Source organism: Rhinichthys klamathensis, unplaced genomic scaffold, assembly GCF_029890125.1.
Source record: "Rhinichthys klamathensis goyatoka isolate OS25496 unplaced genomic scaffold, OSU_Roscu_1.1 h1tg000045l_1, whole genome shotgun sequence".
NCBI lineage: Eukaryota > Metazoa > Chordata > Actinopteri > Cypriniformes > Leuciscidae > Rhinichthys > Rhinichthys klamathensis.
Window position 1 is genome coordinate 734,563 of NW_026606592.1, and position 10,672 is coordinate 745,234.

Genomic DNA, 10,672 nt, shown 5'->3' on the forward strand with positions numbered 1-10,672 from the left:
AATAGGCACCAACTCTGTGCAGCAATAAAATAGTTTGGCTCTTGGAGCTTGGACCTTGTCACATTTAATTCCCTTATTGCAATTCAGCATATTTGTAAGTAAAAAAAAATGTATATGTATAAATGTATACTCTAATAAGCATAAAAAACATAGCACACACATATTGAGTAATTTTATTGATACTTTTCGGTATTGAATGCAATATATTTAACGTTTCTCTTGGCTTGTCGAGAGATGGATAGCTTGGATGGATTTTTTCAATGAGCTCGTTGCACTGCATTCTAAGAATGTCATCTCTGTAAATGATAAATGCAATAGTGCTTTAGATTTTGGCCAAAAGAAGGTATCCAATCATACCTTTTGGAACCGCTTTTACATTGTGGCACCTATGATGCTTTGAAATCTGTCAGAGCAGATTCGAAATCGAAACAGAGCTACTATATTCCAACAATTACATTATTCTTTGAATCCAAAATAATAATAGAATGCTCTTTTTGCATTCCAGAATGATCTACTGGGGCTAAATCATGTTAAATGATTTGAACATGCAAATGAATGCCAGACATTTTCACCTTAAATACAGAATTTACAGAATGCATCTTATTAGTGGCAAAATAGTAAAAATGATTCCCTGCAGCCAGTATTCTATACTAGAAAATTCCTTCGATTTTTGGCAACCTTTTAATGTAATCTCCTCTCTTTTTCTTTTTTTTTGCTCAATTTTTTTGTGTGTGTGTTTTAGACAACACTTTATATCCATAAACATGCTTTAAAGATGGCAATTAAGTATCTACTGTTCTATTCAAATCACCTACTTCTAAATATCTGAATAATTACTTCACTTTACAACCTCTCTTTTATACCAAAGCCTCATCCACTGCCAATGGAAACTGCATGTAATAAACTGAAACAGGGTTGATGTGGATCCATAAACTAAAGTGTGGGCAAATTGGGTGCTTGCATGGGTCTGTCTGCTCAGTTATCCTAAAAAAGAGCCACCCCAAAAGAACATAAATCCAACCCCAAACAGTCAATAATCCCTAGTAATTTACTGTGTGACCTCCTGTTGCAATTATATGTCAATGTGGACAAGTTTTATGGATTTATTCATCTCTATATTTTCTATTTTACATTTATTCTTCATTTGTTTATGATCTCATGCAGGTTACTAAGGATTACAGACTGGCAAGGGTTTCTGGTCCATTGACATATAATGATATTGCTACTGCTTCATCGGAGGGGAGCAAGGACATTTGGACAGACAGAGAAAGAGACTGGGATGAAGCAGAAGCTATTGACACAGGTCAGAATAGAATCGTAGGCCTCTTCTTTGATTGGCTGAGAATTAACAGGACCAGATGTAGAATCCATCTAACATTAACATTTTTTTTTTTTTTTTTGCGTTTTAGTTGTCTCATTTAGCAGATTCATCTTCCCCTTGTTATGTTGGGTTTAGAATGACGCCCCTGCTATTCCTACTTTGAACTTCTTCTTTTTTTGAACAATTAGCACAATACCACAATTAATAAAGATAAATGATTTTCCAGTTCAGTCAAAATGAGTGTTAAAAACACTTATGCTGTTTAATTGGTGCCATTTATATGTCTAGGCATGAAGCCAGATGCAGCATGATTATGAACATATTTCAATAAGAATTCCACTATTTGTGGCAGTGATGATTTAATTAGTGTGGATTTCTTTCATGAATCAGTGATGTATGTATATAATCGCCATAAAATTTAAATGACTAAACACTTAAAACATCTCATAATTGTTTGAAAAATTATGCATTTGCATACCTGCAAAAAGAAGCAAGGCTGCATTTTAAAAGTTTTGCAAACTTGTTCACGAATAAAAGCTACAATGAAATATATAAAACTACAGTCTGCAAAACTACTCAGTCTTAAGAAGTTTAGAGAAAGATTATGTCTTCTGCGTTTTTAATAGGTGTTGTAGTGTTTGTGATACACAATCAGTCAAAAGTTAGCTGAGTCAGAGATAGACAAATGCAGATTCATATCAGATACACATTGTGTAAGTAACTATAAAGTTTACAATTCACCGGCCACTTACTTTCATGACTTTTTGGAGAAGGTGGATGAATTGATGTTGTAATTCCGCAAACTAACATGGCAGCACCCATCATCGGTTATAGATCAGCTAACATGACCATTATAAAAGGTATTTAAATGTCAAAATACATTTACTTATACATATATGAGAATTGTAATATCAATTACAATGTAGTTAACTAGTTTGTCAATATTTTTAAATAAAAAGAAAGAAAAAAAAACTGTTGACACAGTGCTATTGTGGATATGTCGCCATGGATATAATGTGATAAATTCCAAAATAATGGTCGCATTAACAAAATCATGCTGGGGCTTAAATAGATTTTAAGTTCTCATGTTTGCTGGACTCTTGTTGGCTGCTTCCTTCACTATCTGCTCCAACTCATCCTTTAAATAAATGTAGTATTTTAGTTTAGAAAAGCAATTAAAGTAGACCAACTTTATCTTTATCTACAAAAATCATATTTCAAGCATTAAAGGCATAGCATTTAGAGCAAAAGTTTTTTAAAATCAAAAGAAACAAATTCAGTCAGTTGCATTGTTTCCATCCACCTACTGTATCTGTATGCGCATTTTGGCATATAGCATAAAAAACACTGGATGGAAATGCCAAGTTGCGCAACAATTCTAAAACTTTGCATAAAAAAAAACATTTGCACTCAGTTGAGGCGGATACATTTTTTATCCAATAAGAAAACGTGCATAAACTACGATGGAAACACATTCAGCCTACCGTATAAATTCCTCAATGCGCATCAAAAAAGTCATGGGACTTTAACTGCTAACCAGTGGACCGATCTCGTTCAGATCTCCGACCTTTATGATTTCCTCCTCTTGCGTAAGAAGCAGGGAAATCACAATGTCAAAATTAAAATAGGACTCAAATTCACACTTTAGAATATTTTGATACAATTCACAAGTCATAATTTACCATCTCCTGATTGACTATGGTGGAATGACTAAACATTTTAATAGATACACTGGTGTATATGTCCTTTATAGGACCTCCATAAGTGGCCTCCAAAAATTTTAGAGTGAGCATATGTATCAGAAAGTCATGGTATGTTAGCAGCATCTTGTTACACTAATTGTGCCTGTGTGTAGATAGAAAAAAAAATATTTTTAACCATTCAGTTTCCATTAGTAGCAGGTGATTAAGGAATAAAGTTAAACAAAAGAAGAGTTGGTAACTCACTTTTTGTACATGATTTTTTATTTTATTTTATTATTTGGAAAACATTGCATCTGGTCTGGAAGTCACATATTGCCTAGTCTTGCATAGCCAGACCTTCAGACATGACGGCAGAAGGTCTAGACTCCAAAGCAGCTTTCATTGGCCAATGACTGCCCAAGAGGATGTCTGACCGACATGTAAAACAACCAATCACAGTTTATTGTGTTTCACATCATCTTTAGCGACATGAAAATGTAAAGTCGATGTACCTACGATAACAGAACGGCGTGCAAAACTCTAAGATGTCTTTTAAAGAGTCTATGCCCCGAACTTCACATACTTTTGGAAATCCAGCATAGGATTAATCCTAATAAGTGCTCATTGTAACAGATATAAACATGACAACTTTCTTTTTCTATGAGGGGGTTTTGTGCGACGACGGCGGACTGTAAAAAAAACGCCACACACACACACACACACATCTCCCAGAAATCCTGTTGAATTTAACCAATCAAATGCCATATGCATAAGACGTTCAGCCAATGGCCCTTGGGCATGACGTCTGAGGCTTAGACTACATACTGCCTAGTCACACATATTTCAGTAGCGCAAAAGTGCTAATCGGATCTCCAAATAATCTGAATTCTTCCCAGTACCCATGCATTGCTCTATTGGAAGCAATGAAAAAGTGGCTATAGCTATAGCCTGAAAAAGTGGCTATAGCTGTAGCCTGAAAAAGTGGCTATAGCCTGACAGAAACCAGATGTGTTTCGGAAAAACACATAATTGAGTGTGTAGTTTAGAAGAAGCACTATTTATTTTCCTTGAGTTTCCTTTCCTTGAGTTCACTTTTTTCGGTAGCAGTCTGCATTGATTTAAAAAATGCAAGACATTTTGTTTGCATAGATTACATCTTACATCATTATAGCTTAAAATTCCACCTCATTCTTCATTAGTTGAGACAAATAGGAGTACTGAACTACGATGCGATGGATTGTGAGAATGTGTGTAGCATGTATTTGCTTAAAATATTTGTGATGAAAAATATTCTTCAACCTAACCTGATAGACTAATTTACACAGTGCAATTACTTGTCCATTCCAAATCTAACTTCTGCCCTATCCCTCCCAAAAGCTTTTTTTTGTTGCGAGTGCTTAACAAATAGGTGTAACCTGTGACAGTCAGGGACTCTGGAGCCAATCTGTATTTATGTTGGATGGTTACAAAAAATATCACAATCTATGAATTAAATTAGAAAAGTGTATACTGTTTTGAAAAAAATACAGTAGATTTGACCTATGAACTTATTGGGTCTCTCCATTTATGTCTTTAAACTACTATTTTCAATGACATTGTGTTTCAGCAAAAGAGCCATTTTCACCTTTTCTACAATGCAATAGTTGTATAATTTGCATTATATGCATTAACTTTAAGAATTATTTGAGAAAACATTTACAGATGAAGTTGCTGCTGTCATTAAAGTATCTGGGCATTCTTCCTATTAAACACGTATTGATGATAAGCAGCTCCTATCTCAAACACTGCCAGCCAATAACTGATGCAAAGGGCATCCATATTCCTGTGCTCATTAAGCTAACTTTAAAATAACTTTAAAATTATGCTGGCTAAAATGTATACAAATTTGTTTTTATCTGTAAAGAAAGATGTAATGTATACACTCACCTAAAGGATTATTAGGAACACCATACTAATACTGTGTTTGACCCCCTTTCGCCTTCAGAACTGCCTTAATTCTACGTGGCATTAATTCAACAAGGTGCTGAAAGCATTCTTTAGAAATGTTGGCCCATATTGATAGGATAGCATCTTGCAGTTGATGGAGATTTGTGGGATGCACATCCAGGGCACGAAGCTCCCATTCCACCACATCCCAAAGATGCTCTATTGGGTTGAGATCTGGTGACTGTAGGGGCCATTTTTAGTACAGTGAACTCATTGTCATGTTCAAGAAACCAATTTGAAATGATTCGAGCTTTGTGACATAGTGCATTATCCTGCTGGAAGTAGCCATCAGAGGATGGGTACATGGTGGCCATAAAGGGATGGACATGGTCAGAAACAATGCTCAGGTAGGCCGTGGCATTTACACGATGCCCAATTGGCACTAAGGGGCCTAAAGTGTGCCAAGAAAACATCCCCCACACCATTACACCACCACCAGCCTGCACAGTGGTAACAAGGCATGATGGATCCATGTTCTCATTCTGTTTACGCCAAATTCTGACTCTGCCATCTGAATGTCTCAACAGAAATCGAGACTCATCAGACCAGGCAACATTTTTCCACTCTTCAACTGTCCAATTTTGGTGAGCTCTTGCAAATTGTAGCCTCTTTTTCTTATTTGTAGTGGAGATGAGTAGTACCTGGTGGGGTCTTCTGCTGTTGTAGTCCATCCGCCTCAAGGTTGTGCGTGTTGTGGCTTCACAAATGCTTTGCTGCATACCTCGGTTGTAACGAGTGGTTATTTCAGTCAAAGTTGCTCTTCTATCAGCTTGAATCAGTCGGCCCATTCTCCTCTGACCTCTAGCATCAACAAGGCATTTTCGCCCACAGGACTGCCGCATACTGAATGTTTTTCCCTTTTCACACCATTCTTTGTAAACCCTAGAAATGGTTGTGCGTGAAAATCCCAGTAACTGAGCAGATTGTGAAATACTCAGACCGGCCCGTCTAGCACCAACAACCATGCCACGCTCAAAATTGCTTAAATCACCTTTCTTTCCCATTCTGACATTCAGTTTGGAGTTCAGGACATTGTCTTGACCAGGACCACACCCCTAAATGCATTGAAGCAACTGCCATGTGATTGGTTGATTAGATAATTGCATTAATGAGAAATTGAACAAGTGTTCCTAATAATCCTTTAGGTGAGTGTATACTAATTATGCATTTAATTCTTGGCATATTAAAGGTGAACTAAGTAACTTTTTTTACCTTAACCGAACAGCTTTGGAGTCATTGTAATGTTTATATTACTGATTTCGTCTTGAATGGTGGTCGTCTCGCACCCCCCTGGTGCCTGTGAGCCGCAAAACCACCCTTGCAACTTTGGGCCGGCGTGTCGCCGGCCTCAGTGTTAGGAAGTATCGTGTGATATCCGGTCTCGCGAGGTAACGAATTTACGGCAAAAAACAGATCTGATAAAATTCTGATAAAATGAGCATCAAACAGAAATAACCCGGCGCCGTATACATGATGTGTTGGGCGCGCGCAGCTCTTAAAGGGGCCATACCTTATTTCCACTCGTTACAGCGTCCATCCTACTGAACAGGTACCGGTGTACAGGGGGAGGGGATCCGGCCGTGAGTACGAGCCATCTCTGCGTGAGTGCTATTCACGACAGTACAAGTACTCCACAGCGACTCTAGGGGTCGCTGTTTGACAAAAACGGAATTCCTACTTAGTGCTGCTTTAAGTATAATTTTGTAAAGGTACAAATTATACTTTATGTATACAAGTTAATGCATATATGAAAAAAAAAACATTTGATCAAATTATAAAACTATTGCATTGTAGAAAAGGTGAAAATGACTCCTTTGCTGGAACACAATGTCATTGCAAATAGTAATTTAAAGACATAAATGGAGACCCAATTAGTCCTAACCACTCCTCAACAATACAAAGCACGTAGATAAAATGAGTCACAATAATTTATTTGTGGTGAAAAAAGTTAATAAATCCCATGTGCTCCATTTAGCTTTACCCCAATATATCATACAATTTATTCTAGATATTATAATCTACAATAGATGTTTTAAACTGAGGTGAATAAGAATTTGACATCACTGGCCTAAGACAATACTTATGCTTAAATAAGTATGCTACAAATATCTTTTAAGTCAAAAACAAGAATAGAGAAATCTACAGTAGTCGACATCTGAACTGGATCAAAAAAATTAATCAAAGTTGTCCTAAGACAAGAACGGGTATTGTTTAAAATTCATGAATAACTTTGATGAAAGGTTCTTCATCAAAGTTCATCAAAGAAATCCACTTCTTTTTATTTTCATAACGTAAATGTAAGTTTTAATTTTTGTTGTGTACATTGTGGTACAAGTAAATAATTGGTAAAAAAAACACCACAATTCTTAATAAGTCATCTTAATGGAAAATTGCATTGTTGGTGCATATGTAAACATACTTGTTTATGGTATCATTAAGATTTCGGGGTGATCTCTGAGATCTCTGATCTCTGGAGCAGTGAGTGATCACATATCACCAATAACAACCACATAGCACTGCAGATAATGTTATATAAAATAACTACTTTTCATTAAAGATGACCAACACCTTGCTTGGTTATTATGGTATTTATTTTGGTCTGATATGAATTAGCTATTTTAAATACAGCGTAATTTTACAATGATACTGCAAATTACGACTGTAACCTATGTTCCCTGAGAACAGGGAACGAGACACTGCGTCAAAGCGCTAGGGGAAACGCCTCAGCGTGACTGATGACTGAAACACTGTATAATCACGACAACATTGTTGGCCGGCGTCAGCCATGACGTCATGCTCTGGCGCGACCCGTATAAAAGGGGCATCTAGAGAACATCTCATCCACTTCTTCGTCTGAAGGGACTGTAAAAGCAGACCGTATGCATGGCGACGAGACGCAGTGTCTCGTTCCCTGTTCTCAGGGAACATAGATTACAGTCGTAACCAGTGAGACCTGATCTGAGACGTCAAAGCGCTAGGGGAACCGCGGGGGCAAAGATGACTGTCTTTCTTCCCTCGAGAAAAAAGACAGACGAGAATGGAGCGTTCTTATTGAAAAACACTCACAGTCCGCGCACTCTGTCCCCTCGAGAACAGAGCGCGCGTGCTCTTAACCCAGACATAGCACGCAAAGGTTGTGAGTGTCACCAGGTGTGAGAAATCTCTCACATGGGTAGGCACACTTCCTAAAGCGCTTGTTAGCCATAGTTTCGTTTAACTCACAAAGCAGTAAACCAGTCCCTGAAGACGAAAAGAGGATGACATGCTCTCTAGGCGCCCCTTTTATACTTCCGGGTCACGCCAGAGCATGACGTCATGGCTAACGCCGGCCAACAATGTGGTCGTGATTATACAGTGTTTCAGTCATCAGTCAATCTGTGGCGTTTCCCCTAGCGCTTTGACGCAGAGTGAGTTCTCTTTCGAAAGGGAATATTCCATAGCTTGATTTAGGCCCCTGGACATGCATCCTATTGTCTATTGTGTTTATCTAAATCTGGAGTTAACACTTTGGATTGTTCATTGGTATTCACACTAACAAAATGGTAAATTATAAATAAACAAAAAGGTAAATACAGTACTTGTGCAACTTTAGTGTTACTATCAAATGTTTGTGCTATTAATGCAGATGTGTTGTTATTTGGGTAGCTAATTATATCAATAACATGTTCAAAATGTTAACACTCTTTATGCTGTGTTTTAACAGACATTTTAGCAATCATAACAATTCCTATAGATTTTTATGTAGATGTGTTATAAAATGCAGGTTGGCTCCAGCACTAATGTTGTTGGTGATATTAATAGTAATGGCAGTTTTAGTCTCACTCAAGCATTATTATTATTTTAAATGCCCACTGGCCAAATTTGATTTCAAGGTGCACATTCTATTAAACACTTCCAACTATTTGAACTTTCCAATTGGGCCTTTTAGTAAATACAGCTGCAAAACACCCTGCTGTAACTGAAGCCTTACTTGCATGGAGCTTAAAAGCAAAAAAGAAACAACAAAAAAAACATCCTGGAACCAGCAGATCTCAGCCTCTCTGTCCCTCCTTTCTTCTCTCACCCTCTCTAGGACAAGGAGGTGAACCTGGAACAGGTGCATCGGCGTATGAACAGTCTTATGGACGAGGACATGGCACACAAGCAGATCCCCGCACCATCTATCGAGATCTCTGCCCTGGACATCGGCAGCATGCCGCCCAGCCAGCAGCGGGAGGCTGTGCGAGACTACCCGGGCACGGGCCTGTCTGTGAGCACCTTCCTCCCGGATCAAGCTCATGGGGTGGGCCGGACACTGGCCCAGGGTCCTGGCAGCACCCTACCCCTTCCTCTCAGCAGCTCCACCATGCCCTCCATCCAATGCAAACACAGGGCTCCCAACGGGGGCCTGTTCCGACAGAGTCCCGCCAAGACGCCCATGCCAATGTCCTACCAGTCAGTACCAGGAGGACCCATCCCAGAAGCTTTTGAGCATAGTACATCCATCTAAGGCCATCGTCACCATGGGCTGCCTCATACTTGCTTTTGAAAGGAAGAAAGCCGAGGTGCAGTTTGAGCTTGGAAAACTGTGGCAGTGTACAAAGAGTAAAAAAGAAAAAAAATTACGTAGAGATTTTTATTATGAAAAAAAAATGAAAAAATGAGAAATCATTTTTTCTTGTACATATTTGTAAATGCTGAAAGAGCAAAGTAAGTAAAAGTGTATTTTGAATATTCTCAATTTTTGAAGTTGAGTTACAAAAACAAAAGAACAACAAAAAAGGACATATAAACAATTCAAAACGACTGTTTGAATGGCTTTGTGAATTTTGTTCTCTATGGGTAAAGACTCAAATTCATTGTGATTGTTTTCTAAGTGCCGAAATAAAAGATGTCTCTCCACGTTTTGTTACTAGATGATCATACACAGCTGTAGGAACCCAAAAGCTGAGCGCTGATAATTAGACCCCCCTTTTTGACAGTCATAGACCTTCTTCAACCTGCAAACAGTGAGGCCATTTTAATTTTGCTTCAATTTATGGTTTTGGTTGTTGATTACTAATGAAGATTTACGTGTTTGCATTGTGTTGATGTTGCTGATGGGTTTACAGAACAAGCAAAGGCTAACCATTCAAAACGTGAAATAGTATAGCAGTGACTTGTGTGGAAATGTCATCACGGACAAACTAAAACTTTAGCAACAGCACTGAAGAAAGCTTGGGTTTTTAAGTTGTTGTTTTTTTATTATTATTTTGAAGGTGCTTTCAGATAATCAAAGTTTGAGACCATCAATCCGTGAGCACAACCAGCCCAGAGAGAACAATTATATTCATGAAATATAACAGAACAGCATCACATCAATGACATTTTAAACTAGTTCATGCTGTTGTTTGTGAAAGTCTAAGAGCTGTATTATCGTTGCTTTTCTGACATTTTTTTTACTGTACAACACTTCACAGATTATATAGACAAAAAAAAAAAAAACGTGTATATGAAATGGTTTTCATAATTTGTTTGTGATATCTTTTGTTTTAATGAGCTGCAAGGAGAATATGTGATTGGTGTAAATCAGGGGTCTCCAGCCCTGCTCCTGGAGAGCTACCTTCCTGCAAACTTCAAGGTCCCCTAAAATAAAAATGTACAAAAATGTTTAGCTTTTAGTATGAATATGTTAGCCTTAAGGTTATGAATAAGCTGGTGTGTT

General features: G+C 37.8%; 1 protein-coding gene across 2 annotated transcripts in view; it reads left to right on the plus strand.

The window, feature by feature from the left end:
- grid1b (glutamate receptor, ionotropic, delta 1b) overlaps positions 1 to 9,870 on the plus strand; it is a 584,450-nt gene extending 574,580 nt beyond the window's left edge. Inside the window, exons 16-17 of one of the 2 annotated variants that reach the window (XM_056247253.1) lie at positions 1,165 to 1,303; positions 9,062 to 9,870. In XM_056247253.1, coding sequence (XP_056103228.1) covers positions 1,165 to 1,303; positions 9,062 to 9,459 — 537 coding nt within the window. In that variant the 3' untranslated portion in view covers positions 9,460 to 9,870. The remainder of the gene's footprint in view (positions 1 to 1,164; positions 1,304 to 9,061) is intronic. The other variant, XM_056247254.1, reaches the window with a different exon arrangement.
- The last annotated feature ends 802 nt before the right edge of the window (positions 9,871 to 10,672 follow it).